General features: G+C 37.9%; 2 protein-coding genes across 2 annotated transcripts in view; both read left to right on the forward strand.

The window, feature by feature from the left end:
• Positions 1-607: 607 nt before the first annotated feature.
• Positions 608-4,421, forward strand: LOC146163566 (large ribosomal subunit protein eL6-like). The gene is made up of 5 exons (XM_083381441.1): positions 608-648; positions 970-1,201; positions 2,490-2,682; positions 3,465-3,649; positions 4,228-4,421. The coding sequence occupies exons 2-5, from the start codon at positions 989-991 to the stop codon at positions 4,378-4,380; spliced, it is 744 nt and encodes a 247-aa protein (XP_083237567.1). The 5' UTR covers positions 608-648; positions 970-988; the 3' UTR covers positions 4,381-4,421.
• Positions 4,422-6,703: 2,282 nt separating this feature from the next.
• LOC146163567 (ephrin type-B receptor 1-like) overlaps positions 6,704-25,044 on the forward strand; it is a 28,803-nt gene continuing 10,462 nt past the window's right edge. The window contains exons 1-15 of the mRNA XM_083381797.1: positions 6,704-6,892; positions 7,567-7,670; positions 7,967-8,093; positions 8,648-8,829; positions 9,337-9,570; positions 9,889-10,079; positions 10,745-10,968; positions 11,612-11,725; positions 14,426-14,642; positions 16,439-16,562; positions 17,030-17,194; positions 19,411-19,576; positions 20,849-20,994; positions 22,179-22,320; positions 24,739-24,888. Of these exons, the coding sequence (XP_083237923.1) occupies positions 6,832-6,892; positions 7,567-7,670; positions 7,967-8,093; positions 8,648-8,829; positions 9,337-9,570; positions 9,889-10,079; positions 10,745-10,968; positions 11,612-11,725; positions 14,426-14,642; positions 16,439-16,562; positions 17,030-17,194; positions 19,411-19,576; positions 20,849-20,994; positions 22,179-22,320; positions 24,739-24,888 (2,347 nt within the window). The 5' untranslated portion in view covers positions 6,704-6,831. The remainder of the gene's footprint in view (positions 6,893-7,566; positions 7,671-7,966; positions 8,094-8,647; positions 8,830-9,336; positions 9,571-9,888; positions 10,080-10,744; positions 10,969-11,611; positions 11,726-14,425; positions 14,643-16,438; positions 16,563-17,029; positions 17,195-19,410; positions 19,577-20,848; positions 20,995-22,178; positions 22,321-24,738; positions 24,889-25,044) is intronic.

Here is a 25,044-nt window from a genome sequence, read left to right on the forward strand (position 1 = left end):
GCATTAACTACAGTTTATTATATATCGCACCGTTAAAATAACCGAGCAATAACAAAACACGTCTAAAGCTCATGCGAAGTTAGCCACCGACTGTAGTCAGCCACTAAACCACCGGCAACACCCTTTTTTAGCAATGTTCAAAACAATTACGTCATCGCAGAAAAATTGCCTCCGGTGTTTGCCGCAGATTTGTAAAAGCTACAAACAGCAACCGTGTGAAGCTAATTTTTTATGCATACGACAACAAAATTGTGTCGAAGCACTGCCAACTTTAAATTCAGCAATGACAACTTAAAAAAATTGGCCGCATTAGATTAGATTACTGTTGCCCTAATAATAAGAAACCAAATGATTTTAAAAGGATTAATTGCTTTGGTGAAATAACAAATAAAGTGATGTTTCGACAAAAAGACAGAGCAGTAGTTAAATTGAAATTTAATAAAACATGTCATTGCCTATATGTGCAGAAATTTGAATTTGTAAAACAATATAATTCGTTTAAGCAAACTCTAAAATATAAATAAATACACACGTGCATGTGTATGTATTTTGGGATATCCCCAATTTAAATCGCCACTGGGAGGCGTTTTGTGAGAGATTCTGTAACGAAAATCTCCCGGATGCCCTTTTCTTATGCCTGTTGGCCGGGTGGGTGTTAAATTGTAATGCATGTTTTATATCTCCCTAAATCGACCGAAGATGTTACGATTTATTACAATTTATTTATACTATGAAAAGCTGAAGTATTGTTTTAGTTTCGTAACATGTTTTCGAGAAACATTTTGTGCTGTAAGTGTATTTTTCTTCTACAACTGGCTGTAAAACATTTTAACATTAGGCAAGTTAGTAAAACTTTGCTGAAATGCTGAACATTTTATTAATGACTATGTATGTTTTAGGCTAGCTATGCGGTCAGTTGAAGACAATTCCTGTAAGTTTAGTTAAATTATATGTGTTATTACGTTGCAGTAACCGAACGGCCTAAAAGATGGCTGCCAAGAAGCCGCATTCATCGAGAAATAAGCCCTTGGGTGGTGGCATCAACCGCTACTCCAAGTCGGTGATGTACGCCAAGCGCTACGCTTTCAAAAAGCGCAAGAACGTCACAAAGATCGAGAAGAAACGTGACTCCAGAATGGTCGAGAAGAAGATTGGTGGCGACAAGAATGGAGGCACTCGACTTGTCCGTGTAAAGAAGATGGTAAGAACAGTTTACGTTTTTAGTATAATTTTTGACGCTTTGTCTAGAATCTTTCACAGCGTTCAAACAATTGTTAGATATGTTTTGGTTATGGTGGTGCGGGTTTGGTTAGGTAAAGTGTTATTGGGGGTAACACTAATTTACGGAATGATGAATAGTCGGAATGGAATGAATAGGGCCGAAACTAATTTGATGAATGGTCGGAACGGAATGAACTGTCGGAATGGAATGAATGACGCTGTAGGAGCAGAATGACCTGTCGGAATGAAATGAACGAAGCTGTAGGAACAGAATGAACTGTCGGAATGGAATGAACGACGCTGTAGGAGCAGAATGAATGAACTGTCGGAATGAAATGAGCGAAGCTGTAGCTGTAGGAACAGAATGAACTGTCGGAATAGAATAAACTGTCGGAATGAGATGAACGAAGCTGTTAGGGTTAGAGTTAGGAATGAACTGTCCTTCGTTCATTTCATTCCCACAGTTCATTCTGTTCCTACAGCTTCGTTCTTTTCATTCAGACAGCTCATTCCATTCCGACCATTCATCAAATTAGTGAGTGTTCCGACCATTAATCATTCCGTAAATTAGTGTTACCCTGTTATTGGCGCTCTTTCACTTATGTACGTAAAAATTAATAAAAAAAAAACTTTCTTTAAATGCCGCTTACCACAACGCATATTGTTTAGGTTAGGGTGTGGTTTAGCGTTTGGTTGAGGGCGCGTCAAGTTATTATTACTATTAAACATAATGTTACTTGACCCACCCGCACCCTAACCCAAACAATATGCGTTGTCTTGAATAGAAAATTGAGAATAATTTGAAAATTACATGTTCTCTAGGCTAAATGCGTATTATCAAAACAAAACAACTATATTAAGTTACCACCACATGAATGATGATTTTGGAAGTGCCGTCTGAAAATATATATTTTTATCCTATTCAAATGACGTCAACATCCATTTCTGACATGTCAAAACCTCGAATTTAGTTATGCCCCTAGTTTGCGTATCTCACTTGGTAATTCAATTGCAAGGTAGTACTTGAAATATAACTTTATCTTATCAAATCAATTCGGAAAATCTATTGTCATTAGAGCTTGAACCTCTACAAAACAGCGCTTGCTGGAAAGCCGGCCTGATAATTTTTTCTGTTGGTAGTTCCTAAATCGCAAATCTGATATGATAACCCATTTCGTATTTGTAAGTTTATGTAAACCATGGTATTTAAAACATGCTATAGATTTCTGCAATTTAAAGTAAAAACGATGTCATTGTTTGCTTCATAGCCCAGGTACTACCCAACTGAGGATCTTCCACGCAAGTTGAGATCTCATGGCAAGAAGCCCTTCAGCCAGCACAAGCACAAACTGCGAGCTTCGATCACCCCAGGAACAGTCCTGATCATCCTTGCTGGACCCAACCGAGGAAAACGTGTTGTCTTCCTCAAGCAGCTTGACACTGGTCTATTGCTTGTGACAGGTAGCTTTTTGAAATATTGCTATATAAGATAAGATTTTTTAAGCAATGAGTGAAGTTGCTACATGAATGATGATTCTGGAAGTGCCGTCTGAAAATATATTTTTATCCTATTAAAATGACGTCAACATCCATTTCTGACATGTGGCCAAATTATTTTATACAAATTCTTAATTAATGTATGACAAAGGTTGGCAACCTATGGCCTGTCAATGTAAATAATCTGGCCCCCACCTCTTATAAACAATCGGAGGCCTGTTCTCACACTTTAGGCTATTTTAACTACATAAATGCAAAAACAATGTGGGCTTTATGCAAATTCTAGTTTGTTCTGTTCTGAGTAAATCATTTCAGCCTAAAGTTGCTGGCGCCTTCCATCCCATGAATTGAAACTCTTAAAAATGGAAGTTTTGCCCAATTTCATCTAAATGCTGTTATTGCGCTTAATGCACATCCATTGGCTTTTTAGTATAAACATAACACTTTTGAGAGTTAAATGTCCCTATTGAAATTACAAAAAACAAACTAGATTAACAATTACATATATCAAGTTTTCTTTTTTTTTTTAAGTATTTTTATTGCACCTTTCGTTGTGATTGTAGGAGAAATCAAATTTTGAACCTAATAAACATAATTGCGAATTTAAATTTACTACTGCTCTCGGAAATCAATCGAGTTTTGGTTTGTGCCGCTACTAAAAATAGGTTGCCTACCCTTGATGTATGCTCAAAAGTATTACAACAAATGCCTCATAACGATATGACTGTTAAGTGTTATGCTTCAAGGTCCTTACAAGGTGAACGGAGTTCCCCTTCGTCGCATCAACCAATCGTTTGTGATTGGCACCAACACTAAGATCGACATCTCCGGTGTGAAAATCCCAGAGCGTGTAAACGACGCCTACTTCAGGAGGAAGAAGCTTTCCAAACCTAAGCACGGTGAAGGAGAGATCTTCGAAGAAGGACAGGAGGCAAGTGTTTTAATATTAGTTTCTTACTGTCAACTTTTAGCGACTGAATAAAATGCACCAACTGTCCTATTATAAACTTTTTTCCATGTTGCCAATGATGTTACCATGTTTCAGCTTTGGTTGATTCTACATGAAATTAACAATCATTTTGTACTGAGGCAAATTTAAATTATAGTTGCAGGTCGCAGCTATGCGTGGGATGTCGCTAAGCTACATAAACAATGTGGGTATGGTTGCGCAAATGTACCAACCAGAATTCCCAGGCATTAATATGTTTAATAGTTGATTTTTTTTATATTAAAGTAAAAGTAATTGTGTTACATCTGCACTCTTTTTTATACAATAGTATTTATATTCTGGATAAACAATTTTGGGTATTATTGAGATTTACTTGCTATAGGAAATCAAGGTGTCAATGCCCTATGTAAAATAAAGTCAACCATTCAAAAGTTTGGGTATTAAGATATTTTTAGTTTTGTTTTGTAGTCTTTCAGTCGATCTTCGGCTGATCTTAAGTATGTAATTATTTGGCGGCGTGTAACTGGTCAAAAATAACATTTTTTCTTGTGTTTTAACAGAAGTACACTGTTTCCGAGGAGAGGATTGCTGACCAGAAGACGATGGATGACCAAATGCTGCCGCTGATCAAAAAATCGACATTCTTGGCAGGATACCTTTCCAGCAAGTTCGGTCTCCAGACTGGTCAATACCCTCACTTGCTGAAGTTTTAAACCTTCTCAGATCTCTAATAAAAGAAAAATCAAAATCTCGATTGTGTTTACTTATGCCACAAGTTTATAAAAGGCGAAGTTTCAACCTTTTTAACCCACAGAACACTACGCATTAAAATATATTCTAGCTGGACACCAAACGAAAGATTAGACTAATCCATTTAAATACTACGGCGTAATTTACCAACTTAGTCAAGTCAAGTCGTAGCCTACATTGGTCTGATTCTTCAGCCTGTATTTCTAACCTCTTACATATTCCCATTAGGATGAATCATGGATGTTCTACCAGACTTGGACAACTAGATTTATTTTAGCTTTTCAAAACTAAATTAGTATTAGATCGTTTTGAGTTTTCTCAAATTAGATTAGAATTGAAATTACCAAATTTCTAAAAAAAATCACATTTAATTTTTTACAACCAACTTAATTTATTCTTATAAGAACGTGAATGGTTAATATGTGCCTGTTAATTGTTATGCCTTTTTAGACTGTAAAAATTACATACAAGTCGTTCCAACCTAAAATTCTAATTGAAATTCTGTGTATGAACTGACAGACCAAAAATGCCGTGGACAAAGTAGCATTTTTGGTAAAATCCGAATTAGATTAGAATTAGAGCGCACAAGCAATTCACAAATTAGGTTAGAACTAGAATTAGTCGCATTTTGCTCTAACTCAATGAATTAGAAAACTAGAATTATCTAGTTGTCCAAGTCTGTGTACTACAATCGATGCGTGTGGTATAGAGCTTCTTCGATGCCACAATAGCCCACATAGTTGGAAATTGTTATTTTTATTATACGGTATTCCACCCTTTTATTTACAGTTTGTGGCATTATTGTTTCCAAATTTTGGATTCGGGACTCTGGTAGCCATCGCTAGTAAAAATGGGTTCTTCGCCATTAAGAAATTTAGTTACCACGAGATGTTAACCTATGCTACCGGTACATGTTTTGATATGTTCCCTTTTCAAAATCGCTATATTGCAAGGGTAGCCAACGCGTCGATCATGTGTCGGATTTCTAAAAAGAGCCTTCTTCCAGCAGTAGGCCTTTATATAAATAGAACGAAAACAGTCCATAAACTTAGATAAGCTCAAGCCTCCAGCAGCACAAGATAGTATAGTTATAGCAGGTGACAATATTGTAGGGTCAGGCTATTAATATCTTTTATTATACCTGTATCGGTTATCTTGCGGATTCATTGTGGAAAAATACAGGTCACGTCATTTGTTGTTGTCACTTTATTATCAAAAGCCTTTATAAAAAAATATTTTATTCGATCGCAATCCAAAATAAATTGGCCACCCATGCCATATTGGATCGCAAATACTGGCTCAAATTCCTATATTCAATTCGTATCAGCAACGATACTACCCTAGTATCGGACAAAAACCCATAGGCTACTACCACCTCACACCGGATATATGATCCGATGTTTATCAGTCAACTCCATTTGCGATCATCGTACAAAAAATGAGTAAATAACTAACATATTAAGCCGTCGCCAACTAACTGTATCTGTAATATCGTTGGTCAAAGAGCAGCTTTATAAGGACTTGAACTACACCACAGTTGTTAAACACTTGTACGCAGCTATGTACGCAGACTTGGACAACTAGATTTATTTTAGCTTCTTAAAATGAGATTGGAATTAAAATTAGAACATTTTTTTTTTCCAAATTTTTTTTTTTTTTCGAAAATGATAAAAATCCTTTATTGGGCCACTTACCCATTTTGGACATTAAATATTGATATATTTAATAACTAATTTTTCAAAAGGATTGGTCAAAAAAATTAGAAGGGTTTTGTACTTATTGTAGTGAAAAGATTGATTGGCATTGATTCGTAGGTAAACTTGCTGAAAAAAGTATTTTGTCAGTTTCTTGTTTCGTCTACCGGCGTTAGGTGGCAGTGCGGCGTAGTTTGTTTTATTCATAAATTTGGTGGCAAAAGAGAAAAACAACAAACGTAAAAAAGCGAAGAACGCTTCGGCATATTTTGTAGGTAGGGCCCAGTAGCCTTCTTAAACGTTATGTTTGGCATGTTAAGGAGTCAAAGTTAGCTTGTTTTTATTACAAAATGTTGGGTTTTTCTAAAGGCCGTTCATGAAACTACAAAATCGTTACTGGGTTTAAATTCATAGCTGATTAGATACTATTTAAAAAAGGCATGCGATGAGCGAGGACAAATAATGACTTTGAAAATGTGTGAAGTTGGATCAACACTAGTTTACATGTGCCTAATAATAGTTTTTGAAATGCCCTAACATGTGGTAATTATGTATCAATTTCGGATTTTATTTTCAAGATACGTATAATGAACCTAATTTACTCAGCAATTGATTTTGTGTGACGATTTTGGACTGGCTGGATGCGGACTTACGGTATACTTTTCGGACGATGGACCTCCGTTTATTGAAGACAAAAAGTCCAAGTCACATGCTTTGCCGATGAAGTTTATAAATGTGTACATCTTATACCTTTTAAATGTTTGTGCTGAAGCATACCAAGGTTGGTTGGTGAAACGCTGCCTTGTGATAAATACTTGGGGAAAAATTATAACTTATTGTAACCTTATGGCTGATCCTGCTCGTAAATGCTTTGTGTGTTGAAGTTTTATGAGTCAATGAATATGTGGTAAAAAAGAAACATGTTATGCTTACTTGTTTTTACTCCTGTGATAAACTATTCAAAACTAAACATTTAGTGGTATGAAACAGACAGATCCAAACTAAAAGTTTAAGCGTTAGTATTGCTTTTAGAATTCCTACAATTAAAAAAATCTGGCTGTGTCAAGAATCCTACCACCTTTTTTACATTAACGAAACGTGTAAAAATCGAAATAGCAAGGAAGAAATAAATATGGGGGAATAAATATAATAATAATACTTGTCTCACCCAAACCTAACTCACACCCTAACACAAATAATGTTAAAAACATAAACTCAGAGACAAAAATGTGGTAGGATTAGACCAGTGCCAAAATCCTAGATTCATTTTTAGTATGTAAAACACATTAAAAATATATTTTATTGGTTTTATTATTTACTTAAACTTTCTTCACCCCAAATTTGTTACACTAATACTTCTTGGACAAAAGTTACACCCATATATGGTCTTCTACTTGGCATATATATCTATATATTTGAACTAACCTTTATACTACTGTGTATGATGTGTTGTAGTGGAAATTTTAACCACCTCAACTGAAGCATCTAGTTTGGATGGATGGAAAAAAGAGACTATTATCAATGGATCGAAAGTGGTTAATTCATCAATTCATATTGGGGTAAAATGCCTTAGTTATATTTTACATTCAAAGTAATATGATCATGTGTCTGTTAATGTCAACACAGGTTTTCAAACAAAATAATATATTTATTTACCAATATAAAAATTAAAATATGAAAAATATACTATGATCTGAACCTTTGTATTAATATGCCTCACACATTGATACCATGGGCTAAATAAAAAAAATATTCAAATTTATGAACAATTTTGATTTTTGACCATTAATAATTAATTAATGTATATCTTTATTTGTTTTAAAATTCTACAATAAATCATGTTATATATTTACAGTGGGATGAAGTAAGTGTTTTCTTTGGCAACACCACCCCAAGGGGGTTTGAAATCTGCCCCGACACTCAGGAAGAGAAATCAAGAGACATCCAAAGCTGGCTGAGAAGCCCTTACTTAAATGTAACAGGTAAGTTTATACCCTAGCATAGGTTCTGTGAGAAAAAGAGATGCAATGATACCCCTTTACCAAAAGGTTAGTGTTGTAATGACTTGAGTTAATGACCTGAAGTTAACTTGCTCTAAATATGACTTGACTGGGACTTGGGTAACTGATGACTTCCAAGGACTGGCACTAGACTTGTTATGTACCGGTATTTAAAATGACTTCACTAAGTTATTTTACAAATGACTTGACTGACAATTAAAGTCATTTAATGACTTGTTGACAACACTGCAAAGTGCAAAACATATTACCTCTAATTTTAGAATGAATTTTTAAAAAGTGGAAAAGTTGCCCTATTAAACTGTGTAAACTAAAATTTTAGTCATTCTTGTAATTCTTTTGTAATCCATTCTTGTTTGGTAAATGGTTTGTTGAAATGATGAATTCGACTCCTTAGACTCCTAAGTTAATATTTGAAATCAACCAAAGCTGTTGTTTTGTTCATTGTGGTACACTTTTCTGTATTGTTAGGATGCATATACGAACTTGGGAAAATAAACTGTTGATTTTGCTTGTAGGCGTTTCCCGGGTGTATGTCGACCTGCAGTTTTGGATGCGGGAATGCCAGGATTTGGAGGACACAATTTGTCGGGAAACCTTTAAGGTATACTACAGGCTCAACAAGGAAAAGGAATCAGTTGCGAACCAAGTGGATCTAAACGACTATGAATTCATCAAAGTCGACACCGTAGCTGCCGAGGTAAATGTACCATTGTCGGCCATATTGTGAAATTTGTTTTTTGAAGTTTGCAGACAAAGTGAAATGTCTACATAGAACTGCAAATAAAGTCGAATTGACCTTAATTTTAAAAAAAGTGGAATTAGAATATCAACCAAGTTTTAGGGTAATAACATTCGCACATAAAAACAATGTTATTTGTGTTGACTTTCTATGTTTTATGTTGGTCACAAAACACATGTTTAGATTTACTTATATTCCAAAATTGTTAAGGTTTAAATTGCTGTTCAAATGACTTCGAATTTTTGCAGAATATTCAACATAAATGATAAAATCTTGAAGTTAGCATAATAAATGTAGCCCAAGCGGCTACCTTTATTTTTTTGAAAAAATTGGGAAACCTCTATGGTTTTAAAATATTGTTTCGTTATGAAAATGTATAGTTTAAGATTAAAATAATATTACAACTAAAACAAGCCACTATGCCACTACAAAAATGTAATATCTTTTTAATACATTATATTTAAGGTTCGCTTCAACGAGGCACCCGAGACACAGAAGAAGATCAACCACGAGATGGTGAGCATTCCCATACCGACAACACCAGGGCACAAAGCCATGTACATTGCAATCGTGGACGAGGGAGCCTGCATTTCCCTGGTCTCCACCAAGGTGTATTACGTTGTTTGTCCGGCCATCACAAACAAACTGGCGAACTTCAGAGCAACCCATACCGGTCAAAACGACACTTCACTTGTTGAGGTTAGTTTTTAATCTTTTATCTACAATAAAAGAGATAACACAAGGTTTGGTTCAAATTTTACTTAGAGTAAATCACACTTCACTTGTTTAGGTGAGTTTCTTCTAGCCTCTTGTCAACTTTAATTCTTGCATGACACAAAGCTTAGTATTGCCAAATTTTACTTAATAATTTTGGACTTCAATAGAGCCAAAAGTATTGTGCAAATCAGTTTAAGTTGCTTTTACCAGGTTTATGAAGAAAGCTCCTAAATGGCGCTTCGTTTAAGTAAGAGCTATCGTATATTTTCTTTTTTACTTTGAAGCATTTTGTATTTGCAGGTTAGGGGATATTGCGTGGCCAACTCTGTACCGTTGACGGACCCGGCCTCCCCGGACCACCCCGGCCCACTGTACCGGTGCACCAGCTCGGGGGAGTGGAAGGTCAGGACCGGGTCTTGCGAGTGCCTGCCCGGATACCAGCCCAACTCTGCCAGAACAATGTGTAGTCCTTGCCCGGTCAATTTCTACAAGTAAGTGCGTTTGGAAACTATGCTTTGCGTGTAAATAGTAAGTTAATAGTTTTAGATGAACTTTGTTATAAAATTGTGGTCGTCTTTTCTCGGTATTTTTATAAGAAATTTTAGGAATTTAAAGGTATGAGGATTAGTGTGGGCATTTTAACTAATACCCAATAAACCAGTTTTTTTTTTTAAGGTTTGGTTTTGGTGACCGCTAAGTAGTTTTAAGAGACCGCAAGTGTTTCATTTAAATACCAAAAAAAGGGACCGTTTCGGTCCCCCAAAACACCCTAAAAAAAACACTGAACCTGATAATACTTTTAACTCGGCCAGAAAGTTAGAATGCCGAAACAGTCTTTAGGTCTTTGTGTAATTTTGATCGAAAATGTTTGCAAACTTTTTGATCTAAATAATCTCGATATTAGATAAAAACGGCCGAGACTATTAACAGACCCGTTTATCCGAGTCAAATGAACTTCGTCAAAACGAATTCGCAAAAATCTAAAAATATCCCCCAAGAAATGTCGACTGCTTTACGTAACTGTTCGCTCAACGAATAAAAATGCAAATATCGAATTTAGCAAATCTTTCAAAAAATTTCTATTGCGCTTCAAGGCAGTCTGCCACCATCCAACAAAAATATGCGTCATGTAAAATAAGTCTGATTTATTGCGCAGATCGTCCTCGGGCAACAAACCGTGCACCCCGTGTCCGGCCAATTCCTTCTCCCCTCGCCCCGGTTCCACCGGGTGCCGGTGCGAGGGGGCTGGCGGCGGCCTTTTGGCCCAAGGTTCCCCAATGGTTCCAGGCGCGCCCCCGCCCCACCACGACTGCGAAGTGTGCGCCACCCTTCCCAGCGCCCCCATTCAACTTACCGTGACGCCGATCGCGAAACAACCAGGTTTGCCCTTCACGTGTTTCGCGGCCATTTAAGGCCGTTGCCGAATTTTTGCTGTACATTTGTTTTACAACTGGTCACAATTTCTGACATTTTCTGTCTTATATCGATTGCACGGAAGCTGAAAGAGCTTGATTTCAGTTCGGAGATCACTACGATCGTTTATCGATCCAATATAGTTTTCGTTCTCCATTTTCAGTCAAAAGCTTGGAAAAATTATTGTCAGTCCTGCGATTGTTCGGGCGTGTTTCACTATATATTTTTTAAACTGTTCACAGGTATAGTGCCATAGTTTCCCTCAAATTGAACGCAGGATACCGTAAGAGTTTAATTGGATTATTTTTTTTGTCTCAAAACAAATATTTCGTTTTGAAGCGTTTAGGCTAGGAACTTAGAGATATACAAGGAAGGTTGCAGGTAAACAAACGAAAAATTTCGTTATCGCATTTTTTTTCAAAAAACTACCGAACATAATGTTTGAAATCAATAATATGGAAAAAGGTCTGTGTAAACGCATTATCAGGGCAAGTTAAACTTCAAAAATACTGTTTAAATTTATGTCCTAAATTTAGTTGCTAATTTGTTGAATTTTTGATGGATTATTTTAATCTTAAACGTCTAATTTGCAACTGTTTTATTTTTTCAGGCACAGTTGAACTCGCTTGGAAGGAACCCCTGTCGTTTGGTCGATGCCGAAAAGTGTCCTATTGCGTTTTATGCCAAGCTTGCCCGCTTAGTACCAGTACCTCGAACGTTTCAGGTAAATAGTTGTTGCTATCACTACAGCAGTGGTTCTCAACCGCGGCACCCTGAAGTTCCATTTCTAATGCCCAAGGGTGCCAAGAGATATTTGAGAATCTTTAAAAATCCTATTTTTGCCATATCTTACAAATTTTTGTGTAAGATTAGAGTGGAAGATATCCAATTGAAACTTGCGTTGTGCAGAGTTGATGTATGTTGTTCCAGTTCGGTTTATTATGACATTCTAGTGATTTGCCTACGAAAAAATTTTGTAGGGGTGCCGCAAGCCATAAAAGGTTGAGAACCACTGCACTACAGTCTGCCGTAACTGGCGATGTGTAAAACTTTATATTTAAATTAAAAACTACATTACACAGTTCTCGCAAAAGTGTAAAGGTAAGACCAAGTAATTGTAAACATAAAATGCAAAGCGATCGACTGCAAACCGTAAAATAAAACTGCTTAATGAAGTAAAATTATTTTGTTTCGAAATTCACCTAACCCCACTAAACATTAAAATAGCTTATTGTGTGCTTACTGTAGCTCCTTCATAAATAATTTGGTTTACCTATCCTTTTAAAACGTTTGACCTAATTGCAGTAATCGCAATTCAAAGATTTGCAAAACCTCTAAATTTAACGCACATTCTCTCAAAAAGAAATTTTAATCCAAGTATATTAGAACGGGACTTTTGTGTTAAAAGTTGCCCTACTATTCTAAATGTACTCCACAATAAAACAAAAATTAGCTATAATATAGCTAGGGTAAAATAACCTTAATACAAAAACCTGTGGTATCGAAAACACTATTGATCCCTACAGTATCAGCGCGGTCGTCTTGTTGTCTCATTAACGTACACAGCAGTAATAGCATTATAAAGGCAAATGTTTTTGACTGTACACGCGACAAAATCGATAGTACTGATGCCCCAATGCTTGGCGCCCCTGCGGCAACCTTAGGCGTAAAATTGCGGGCAAACGATTTTGACATTGATCTATTGAACGGGGGCTTCGGCAGTCACCGCCATGATTATACTTTTTTTTACGAAACGCAAAATTAAAAAAAAGATTTTGGTTTTAAATATACATAGAAGTGCGAGCCATGTCAACTTAAAATAGTAATATGTCTTCACAACTTTTGGGTAAACAGGTAATTAATGCCTTAAAAAAGTTACAGCATATCGAAAATAAGCAAAAGCCTTACAATTAGCGGATGTTTTTTCGTTTGTTTTCAACTCAAATCGTTGATTGTCGATTTGTCTCATCGAAGGACATTACGCGCCGAGACCTCTTGCCAGAACGTTCAGGCCCTGTTGTTGATCACACGGCGATCAGGCGGGCCTGCCCATTATCGGACCTATCTGCTTCCACATCACAGTAATTGCCATTTGCGGCGAGCGGTGAGGAATTTCAACGCTCCGCGGTCGCTCCGCCATTAAATACGCTTCCTGCTAATACGACTTACTGAAGTGGCCCGCGCGTAATTACAGCCTACGCAATTACAGTAAAAACAACAGAAGAAGTCGGTATATTTTCGGGGCGCTCGAGTCTAGTTCAAGATTAGGCTACCTTATTGACCATGGACCAAAGACAACGTATTTTATGGCTGATTTTCTTGTTTGAAATGCGTCTTTTAAGTTGAACTTCCTTGACCTATCTTAAAATCAAGTCCTGTGGCTGTGAAATTGGTCAAGATTAAAATACAGAGGGCGTAAAATACAGAAAAATGTCTACGGTTCCTACGGTAAATAAAACAAAATACATGAAAACAAACTTTGAGCTTTGCAATCTCGCTAAAAGTCAGTTGACTTTAGTTCTATCCACTTATAGTATCAGTTATATAGGAAGGTTTAATCGCTGTTGAACTTAAGCAAATCAAATAACACAGGGTTCCTAATTCGTTTTCGTTCATGGACCAGATTAATTAACATAGCTCTGTGGCCCTACCAGTAAAAATACCACTGAAAGGTTTTTCTCAGAGCTAAATCAAAATACAAAAAGTAAGAAGCAAAAGTTTCCTTAAGTTCTTAAAAAAACATGTGGACTCCTGTGAAACCGCAAACCTCCACGTTTAAAAAGCCTATTCTGGAGAAACTCTAACCTTGCCATAAAAATAAAAAATGCTAAATAATCGGAGCACAATGGTCGAAGGGTGTTTTAGAGAAATATTTGTAAAACTCGAACGTATCTTTATGTTTGCATATCGCTCCCCATAGCTCAGTTATGACAGTGTTTTCAAACGTCGGCGGACCCCCAAGGTTTTGTGAAACAGTTTATTGGGGTCTGCAAACCAAAGTTTTGTATATACAAAAGAAACTCAACCCACAAAAGATTAACTGATTGAAAGCAAAGCAATTAATCCATCTCATTTAACTTTGCTTTGTTATATTAAAATCGCAGTTTGTGGTTTCCTGCAATATTTTAAGGGGTCCACTTAGGGTTGACACAACGGACCTTTTAAAAGTATTTTTTTTTTTTTTTTTTACCAGTCTTTGACTCAGAGTCCCAAATGGCACCCATCAAACGACACGTATTTTACAGAAAAATGTACACATTTAAAAGGAAGATTTATCGCTATTTAGGGGGACTGGGCACCCCAAGTTTCTGCTAGGCTAGTGATGCTCGGAGCACCCTAAACACCCCAAACTCGGCGCCATGGTTATAGGCTTTGCCACTATAACGTCTGTCTGATCCAGAGCGCCAAATAACTGATTTTGCAGCAACAACGTTGCAACCAGCATTATCATCAGCATCATCAACATCATCAGCATCGCTTACCGCTTCAACTACCTCTCAATCCTCGCGCACCAACTGTTCAGCTCGCCACTCACAAGACCAAACCTCGCGCCAATATTGCAGCAACCTCAGCTTTCATCCACGTCGATGCCAGGAACGTCCCCACCCATTAACCGTGAGCGGCTTGAGGGGCCACAGCAGGTGAGCCTTTTGCTGATTTTTCGACCTGTTGTTTTTGACGCGCTTATGACGGAAAACTTCTTGAATCGAGATATTTTTTTCGTCCGCGCTTCGCGTATAAATTCGCTTTGCCGAGAATTGTACGCTTATAATTGTGTTATAATTGCGCGGATCACCAACTTCTGTTAATAGTTGTTTAGACTCGTTCCACAATGGCACCCATCAAACGACACATATTTTACAGAAAAATGTACACATTTTACAGAAAGATTTATCACTATTTAGGGGGACTGAGCACCTTAAGTTTCTGCTAGGGTTGCTCGGAGCGTTTCTGCTAGGGGTGCTGATTCATTCGAATTGAGATACTGATTATTATCTTATTGTAACATTTAAACAAACTGATTTTCGGCTACCTAAATTCTGTACTTAGTATAATATTTATCATTGATGTGCAACTAGAATCGTTTGTTTTCACCTTTCGGATTCAGGCAGATTTTGTTATTCGAGAGAAAATTCTGATTAGTTGTTTAGATTAACAAAAAATGGACACCGCGGCACGATCAATACATCTTTAACATACTACAAAGACGGTGACAAATAGCGGCACTTAGTTAAAAGTCAATCAGAATGTCATTGGAAAAAAGTTTTTTGACGAATAAGGCGTTAAAGTTTTCTGAATAAATATTTAAATTCAAGTTTATTTGTGGAATGTGCCGACAGGCTGTAATAACCGATGACGTTGAAATCCGAAATTCATATCAGTAAAGTAACATATGAATTGTAAAATCGCAAAAATCACTGCAGTCAAAAACTCGTGTCATTTAAACACGTAATTCAAATACGATAAAGAAATCGTAACAACCATGAAGCATTACAGTCACCATTTTCTTTCTCGATGAGTCAAATTCCTATCAGAACGACAGGCGCAGAACTAATATATGTTTTGTTTAATTCATCGATATTATAAACCGTTATCTTTCACGGCCATCACAGCCAGACTACTTCATTTTAATGCAGTGGTTGAATAAATTAACCTGGAATTTTGGCAAAAAACATTGTGACTCTCCTGGTGCGAAGGATCGATTTTGTTCGAATGCGAAAACAACTTATATATTACCTTTTTATTTTATTTCTTGCACGAGTTTATGTGACCGGCGTGTAAGATCATGCTTCGATAAATGACTTCAACGTTGTCGCTTCCAAAATGTCAGATCGATTCTGCCAAGGGTTGTTAAGTTTTCGACCTATATAATCACTTTGTGCTTTTATAAATTAATGTTTGATCCAATTACTTTACAAAACGAAACTTGAAAACCGCGGGTATCCTGGGTTGAACGCAGAAAAGCTGTTTTGTATTTTTGCTTTAAGCGAGTGAACATTTTTAAAGGGATCTTTTCAATTTACAAGCTTTTTTAAATGTGGTTTGTTATTCATTAAAAAATGCAAAGTGACCGCCATTTTTTTGTGAGAACCACAAAAAGTCTTAACTCTTAAGTAAGTGGTTCTCAAACGTTTTTTTTTGTCGAAGGACCTCGTTAACTTACATGAAATAATGGAAAACAACATTCTTGTTTGAAACAAGAAAAATTAAAAAAAATCTTATTCCAGGAATTAGTCTACTATATTCAAATCAGGATTCAATAAACTTCACAAGCTTTCGAATGATTTAATGTTATTCAAACGCAAAGTGAAGACTGTGCTCTGGCTTATATGAACATTATAAATCAATAAGTTACATTCACACGGACCTAATAAAACGTCTTCACGGACATCAGTTTAGGAACAACAGAACTAAACGATTCAATTCGATTTCGCAGCTATACATTCACAGTGGTGGCCTTTAACGGCGCCACGTTCGAGCGTCATCCAAACGCCACCAACTTGGTGCGGAACCAAGCCAACCTCAACGGACCGAACATTCCCGGGGCTCTGCTTCGAGAGGTAAGGAGCTGTCGAACTTTTGCACCTTTCTGTTCGATTTTTTTTTATCGATCAAGGCGGCAGCTATAATTTGAACCTTTCTGTTGTAATTTTAAAACAAATTTTAAGAGGAAGATGAAAAATTCTTACAAATATCCTAAGAGAAACTTGGAATTTTAGCCTTTGTTGTTTTATGTTGTGTCTTCGCTTTTTTATTTTTGTGGAAAATAAATAATACTATAAATAAAATAAACAATAAAAATATATGTCTCGAGATAGCACATGTAGTAGAGTCGTCTATTTGAGTGCAACGCAGTCAAAAGTACAACATTTGCACTGCACCATAATAAACAGCTTTTTCCAGTTAGAATGTTTATAAAGTTTGCATATTTGAATTAAAAAAAAAGAAATTGTTTATTCCACGGAAGGTTACCTTTTCTATTTTCTAATCGTTATTTTGGCGTTACACTCGGTTTTGTTTTCTCCAGTTTTCCTACTTGTTGAGTGCCAGCGGTTCGTCCGCCACCCTCACCACGGGGGAGACCCTACCCTCTGTCGTCACAGGGGTCAAAATGACGTCACACAACACGACGAGCGTCATGCTTCGGTGGGACAGGCCCCGGTACGCTAACGGCCCAACTGTGGAATACCAGGTGCGTAAAAACTGCAAGGCTGGTGTTTCAAAAGTTTCGCTTTAGCACAGTGGTTCTCAACTGGGGTGTCACAAGCAAATATTCTTTCGGCTTTCCTGTCTTAATTAAAGTCTGTAACTTATAAGTTCTAGTCATTAATAAGAGAAACTTATTTCACCACAAAATAAGGCATCGTCGGAATCTTCAGTCGAATTAAGAGAATGATGATGCCTTATTTTGTGGCGAAATATCTTATAAATGACTGACTTCGATCAAGACTGTAAAGTCTAAAGAATATAAAAGTGTCCTGCGATTTTTTTAGTGTGCCTCAAACTGAAACAGTTGTTTGCGAACTTGAACCGGGCAGTTCAGGCGTGGCTGTTTTAGCAGATTGTTTTTCTTTGTTTGCGGTTAGGGGTGGGGAATGGGTGGTGTTAAAATTTGGGTTAGGATAAATTGTTAAGGGGGGTTAGTGTTGAAGTTCAGGATGGGGTTTGTGGTTAGTTAAAACGTTCTTTATACCTTATTCTGGCCGTTTAGGTGTTATTCCGATTAGACCCGATGATTAGTTATTTAATTATTATCCATTTTGGTAAAATGTGTTTTATTCCTATATCGATGTCGGTCTTATGGCTGGAGTCCGAAGGCGAAAAGCTTGTTCCGCTAACTCACTCATTCTGCACCAATACCCTGGGCACCTGATCTAATCATGATTTATTTGAAAGAAAAATATAATTTTCCGTTATTTATTTGTGTTAATTCAAAGGCATGAGCGCAGGTAAAACCAAACGGTTGTCCAGCGTCAAAATTTCGAAAAAATTGCGATTAATTGGAAACCGACTGTACTAACTTGGTTGGAACTTTGTTGGAACATCGGTCGCGTAGCTACCTCACAGCGCTAACAGTTTCTATTTTTCAATAGCTACTGTTTGGAGATACACACGTGTGTAACTAATGCAGCCGCTTCGAGCTCGCCGGCTGCTTATCAGATTATGTGAGGTCGAGAAAAGTGAGTTGTCTGTAAACAAAGCTTACCGACGTTGCAGCCGAACAGAGCAAACAAGCTAGGCACGGTCTGACTTATTTGTTTTCAATTATGCATATATATTAAACCGCGTGCCCGTCGCTTAGCTCTCGCCGCTGCGAAATCAGACGACAGCTGCCGAGGAATTAACGCGAAAGTTTCTGTGTGGCGCCCTCACCTGCACTGAGACCTCAGCTCGCCGGTGCAAAAATTCCCCTTCCCGCTGTTGCGGCAACAAACGCGTGAAATTAATTTTTGGAGTATTTCGGTGCGCGCAAACACGTTCTTTTCTTAATTGCCGAGAGAGGCTGCCTCCAACAAATGCAGTTAGACTGCACTGTAATGTCGATTTTTTTTCGTGAAAGTTTGATTTCGGAACATTTCTGTTTCTTTCCAGGAAAAATTCAAGCATTGTGAAGCAAAATGACCTAAAAGGGGACCAAAAACACTTCCCCATAGACTATAGTTATTATTCGCTATAATGCAATTCGCAAATTCGCTAGAATGCAATTGACAAAGTTTGAAACCAGTGTCGCTAAAGCAGAAAAAATCGGGGGCCATCGGTCGATCTGGCATCGGCCGTTTTGGTGACTACGTTTGGACGCCCTAGTCTGACCGGCGCCGTCAGGGCGCCGCTGTTTTGGCACCGGATTTTTGGTCCTGTTTGGGGTTATTGGTGGTTAATGGGTGGGGTTAGAAAGTAGGTTAGTGTTGAAATTGTTAGGGGAGATAGTAATGTACTTAGGGGTGGGGTTTGGGTTAGTTAAAGTGTTGTTTAGGTCTGATTCTGACCTTATAGCTCTTATTCCGACGGATTTGGGATTTATTCCGATTTAGACAGTAATAATACCATTAGATATTCGTCCTATTTTTGCTTTATTCCGAATTGTGTTTTATTGGACGTTGGTGTTGTTCTTATCTCGGTCTTAAGGCTGGAGTCCATCGCAAAATTACATGTATAATCCTTTGTCCTAGAACAGAATAACCTTTTGTAATGAATTCTGCACGCTAGCAAGATTTTAGCGAGGCCATAATTTTCCGAAAGATTTTTCATTCGTTTCCTATACTGCGATTTCGCTGCAAGCTGACTGGTCGAAATATGTACAGTCCCTAGTAGTCTGTTTGCCTTTAAAAGGCAAAATGAGTTGGCTATGTCAGCAAATCCACGATTTTTACCGAAATTACAAAAATGACCGTCTTTCTCTGTTTCAAGGTCCTGTGGTCGAAGAGCAGCGACTTGGGGAAAGCCCCTTACTCGCCGCGCGTTCTTCAGGATCGCGAAGCCTCCAATGCAACTTCCAACTCTAACGATATCGTTATCGCGCGCCTGGAAGCGGGAACGCAGTACAGCCTCACCATACGAGCTCGCAACGCCGCCGGTGAGTCTCCTTGTTTTTTCATGGTTTGTTTTAAATGCGTGGACGGTGGTAACTGCAGTGTTTTTTTAATATATTTCGCTTATCTTCTAGAATCTAGATCGTTGCAAAGTTTTAGGATATATTTACCCCTCGAAAAATGTTCGAGTTATTGCACAAAAAATATTTCTCGTTCCCTAAATAGGGTAGCAATCTAAAACCCCCTATTTTATCAGTAGTTAGATAGGCTTGTTATGCTTAGGTATACCTTGTTTTTTAATAAACAGGAAATTGACCTTGCGCATTCAGTGTAAGTGTTTTAAGAATAATTAGTTTAAATGTGAAAAAATTATATGGAATGGGATTAAAAGCAATTTAGCCCACGGTGTTTCAGTGCTTGGATCCCTCAAATATACTTTTACAAGTAGATTAACTATTTAACATAAAGTTAACTGGACGAGAAGTTAAAGCCCGATGCTATGTATATTGTATATCGCGGGAGTCGGGAACCTTTTTAGCCAAGGGAGCCATAAAAACGGAATACTTTTGCTTGTATTTCGATGAGAGTCATTTAAAATGTTGCTGTTTAAAAAGTTGCTTTTTAAAAGACTGCTCCCCTTTTATCGCAAAAAAAAAAAAAAAAAAAAAAAAAAACATGACCTTTTTAACATTTAGAGATTCCATCAAACGGACTAATCGGCACCATAGACAATAAGGATTCGCGCGAAGCGAAAAAATGCTACTAGTCTTGTTTAAAAAAAAAGAAAAATACGGTACAGTTTTAAAGAGGGCTATGGCCCCCCGCGTCCAGTTTTATTCACATCATGCTACAATGACAGCTTATTTTTATCTGAGGGGAAAATTCCTTTATCAAAAGCCATATATGATATATGGCTCGCGAGCCATAGGTTCCCGACCCCTGGTATATAGTCACCTATATGCTGCTATAGTGGCCCTAAATCGGGAAAGCCGCGGTTTAGGTCTTACTTCGCCGTTTCAAAGTCTTCTCTGCCCGAAAAGTTTCTGTAGAGTCTAAAAAATGAGGGCTCTTTCAATTTGGTACGTAAAAAAAAGAAAAAAAGTACAACAAAGGTACCGTCTATACAAATTATGCTTTACGCACAATATTTGTGTAAGGGTTAGCGTTTTGGTGTGGGTGGGTCAAGTATCATTATTAATAATATTAACCCAAACGCTAACCCGCACCTTAACCCAAATAATGCGCGTTGCGGTAGGATCCTAATGAGCATAATTTGTAGACTTGATAGAGCCCCAAAACGACCCTGTTTTGCGCAGGTTACGGCGACCTGAGTCCCCTCGTGCTATTCTCGACTCTACCCGATGATCCGTCTTCGTCCGTCGTCACCGAATCCCAGGATCCGAGCTCACCGGCCATCGCCCACCCCTACCTCATCGCAGCTGCGGCCGTTCTCTTCATTTTGGTGCGTTGGTGAAATTTTGCTTGTTTTCTTGTTGTTAAGTTATGTTGTTTGTGGCTATAAAGGTGGAAAACCGGGAAATGCACTTTTTGGTAACAATTTTTAATTTTTTTTTACAATAATTTGTATTAAAAATTAGGAAACCGGGAAAATGTTCTGCGTCATGAAAAATTATATTTAAACTGTTAATATATCGAATTTTAAGCAATATTATGTTCTATTGTCTCCCGGAGATTCCTTAATCCTTATACATGAAAGTGTTTGAGCGTCGAAGGTGAAATGTTAGAAAATTGATTCCAAGGCCGAGAAATATTACCCATTTTCCTTCAGCATATCTGTAAAACTTGAAAATGAGAGGAACGTAGAACTATAGAATTCTTAAAGTTTGAACACGTCCGAACTTCAAACTGGCCTAAACCTTAAAGATGTTTTATTCTTTGAAGGATGGAGCAAAGAAAAATCACACCTCGATTTGAAGAAAAAAAAAAAAGTTTAAGGTTAATTTGAACCGCGTTTGTAACTTAGCACTGTTACATGTTATACAATTGGTGTCAAACCAACTTCAGTTTTACAGTGCTGCTTGACATGCATTTAGCTCGCAATACTCCAGCAGCAGGGCTATTTTGGACAAACATAACAAGCAGTTGTTTATCCTAGCCCCAAACAACCTATATAAAGATGCGCGTAATTAGATATTTATTATTTATAGGCGGTTTTAACGTCAGAAACAATAAAGAAGCTCGCTTATCGGGCTCCTAATTTTGTAATTTATTATTTAGAAGTGGTTTAACCGTCGGAAACAATTAAGAAGCTTGCTTATCGGTTATCTTATAAAAAAAATGTTTGTCACTCTAGCTTTCTTCTTCTATCACGGATCAGTAAAGGCCGCCGTCAGGCAAGGCGATCTTTTTTGCGGGGCTGAGAACCCTCGGCGATTCTGTGATGCCAATGAGGCACCTATCCCGGGGTGGGGGAGCATTATTGCCTTTTTATCATTTCTTTTTGTCGTCATTTGCGTATAAAAAAAAATCCAAAAAGACAGAATTATATGAGCAGAGGTGGAAATTTAGGCAAAATATCCACATTTTTTGTAAAATTAGGAACCGCATAAAAAGGCAAGGCGCTCTTCGACAGTTTCTAGTCGCAAAAGACCTTGGGTCAATTAATATTTATCCGGTTCCCTGCAGGTTGCCACTCTGGTCGTTTTATGGTTCAAGTGCGCCAGTGGGTCGCGGGACAAGAAGCCGCTCCACGACCAGCAGGATGCGCCCAGAGAGAACGGACTGGCGCCGCACATGGAGCACCTCACCGCCCACACCGTTATACCAGGTGAGTGGCCCTCCTGTATTCTGCCTTGTCGCAATTGCCTCGTTTCCGTAGAGTCGGTAACTTGTCAGATTGGAAAATTTGGATTTTGCGCGGGGGAAACTATTTTGCAGCTTAAAATTGCGCGGCTGTAAGCCTGTAATAACATTTCCGCCCAAATTTGCGCGGCTGTAATAACGTTATTTGTAAAATTTGCCCGCTAAAATTGGTAAATCCCCCGCGCAGGACTTACTTTCCAACCTGGCTTGTCTCTGTGGCTTGTTGGCAGGGCTGCGGAGTCGGACTCGGGACTCGACGGAGTCGGTTTGTTTTGCTGGTGTCGGACTCGGGACTCGAATAAGACTACCCGAGTCTCGAGTCCAGCGTGTGCATGTGCACTTGTGCAGTACCAAATTTCGAGGTGCAAATACCGTGCAATAGCATATGGTTGATTATTTTTCAACCATGTATTGTCTTTTATTTCATGTATTGTGGGTGGATGAGTTATATGACACTTACTTACTGTAGAGTCGGACTCGACAAAATTGCACATTTGGCCGGAGTCGGGACTCGTTTTATTTAACTGACACTCCACAGCCCTGGTTCTGGCTCGGGTTAAAATTTTATGACGGTCGAGAGTTTTTGGCATGTGTTGTATGCGTCTCGGTGTCTTTGTGGACGCTTATACGCTAACAATAAGCTTTGCGACACAGCTGCCTTTTCATCAGTCAATTTTATCTAATCGTTTGTGCGAAACCGAGCAGTCCATACTCGACTTCCAACGCGATCTTTTCTAATTAATTTTTCGAATGGAGTTAATTACTTGCCCAGAATTTCAAATTTTGTCGGATCGTTATTTTAAAAACAGTTTTTTTTTTGTTTTATGATATTTGTAAGCACGAAAAGTGAAAGTTTAACTGTCTTCCTATCTGTGTCTACTTAAGGCTTTACAAATGAAACACTTCTTTTGCCGAAAACGACAAAGCCTAGCAAATTACCTTGCTTAAAAATGAGCAAAACTTAGTAAAAAAACTTGGTAAAACGACCCAACTTGGCAAAACTAAATTTCGTTTCAAAATAGGCAAAAATTTTCCTAAAATTGCAACTAGACATGTTTTTCGTGTCCTGCGGGCGTGTATTATTGCGTTTGGTAGTCACGTCCCATCGACTCAGCACCCATGTCAGTTCCATTTTCCCCGCATCTGAAAGCGACCACTTCTCCAACGAACTTGAGCCAACTCGACAACGTAATAAATTATTCATCACGGACGGCCTTTAGGCAAATTAGCCGCGGCAAATCGAGGCCGTCAGCTGCCTCGCCGCCCCCGCCCGATCTGTCTTATTGCATTAACGGCCGAAATGCCGATTTAATACCGACGTCGAGCTGTGTTCGTTGTCAGGCCGGGATTAAAACTTTGTCCCTTCCTTGTCGTTGCTGGCTTGATATGGCATTTGTGCGTCCGACGATTTTTTTGTTTTTACCGAACTTTAGTCGACATATTGGAATTTCCAGTAAGAGTTGTTGGTATGACATTAGTACGTCGCACTATTTGTTTCCGTTTACCAAACTTTTACCAACTGTAATTGGAAATTGCACTTATAGTGGCGTGGGGTATGACATTTGTACGTCTAAAGACTTTTTTTTACCAAACTTTTAACAATCAATTGGAACTGTAGTTATAGTTGCAGGGTTCCGCAACCAGCACCCTCGGCCCTCCTTGGCGGCCAAATTCATAATATTCATTATGGTAGCACGATATTTGTTTTTAGAACAGTAAAACTAAAACCCGTGGTTGTGTTGTAAGCTCATAAACCCATTTTGTAACGTTCCGTGACCCTATTTTTTGTTTGTAATTATTCTCCAATTAAACTTTTTTGAAAACGACCACTTTCAATTACATTCAATTGTGTTTTATCTAAAGTGATCTTATTTGACTGCTTCAGGTAATGTGATTTCGTTTGTTTTTTATTTCGTTTATTGTCATAAATAACGTTAAGTATTTTTATTCATGTGATTGAGGGCCACATATCTTAATATCGTAGGGACGGGGTCATCACCCATGAAAGGTTGAAAATCACTGAAACCACGAGCATTTGTAGTGCCTTTGTTCACAATATGCGCTGGCCCATACCTTGCCTAAAAAATTAGAAGAAAAATTCACCATGGTGGAAAATTGAAAATAGTATATATGGCCACGTTATGCGTTTATTGTTATCATAATTTTGCCTGCTCGATGTCGCGTTCAGAAAATTTATTTCAAGCTTACGTTAAAAAAAACTTTTTAATTAAGAACTACGAAAAAACAAAATAAATTATGAAATTATTCGCCATTTAACTAAAAGGATCACTGAGAGTTGCTTGCGTTAATTACCAGCTGAAAAAAAAAAACGCCTGAATTAAAAAGACCAGAATACTCACCCCTTCTCTTTCGGTCCCCGCAGATCAACGCACCTACGTGGACCCCTTCTCGCTGGGTCCGATGTTGCCCCACGAGTTCGAGTGTGAGACCCTCCCCTCTCTAGTCACCACCCACAAGGTGATTGGGTGTGGCGAGTTCGGCGAAGTCTACCAAGGAACCCTTACCAAGATCGGTGAGAACAGCTTTGTGTGCTTTTATTGTACAGCTATGAGTCCCTTTATTAAAACAAGCACTAAATTAGGTTCACTGTGCAATGTGCACGGATCTATAACGTACCTTGATAATGAATTGCAAAGCCAAAAAGGTAGATCGACATTATTTTGATTAA

Source organism: Ascidiella aspersa, chromosome 2 (genome assembly GCF_963924565.1).
Source record: "Ascidiella aspersa chromosome 2, kaAscAspe10.2, whole genome shotgun sequence".
NCBI lineage: Eukaryota > Metazoa > Chordata > Ascidiacea > Phlebobranchia > Ascidiidae > Ascidiella > Ascidiella aspersa.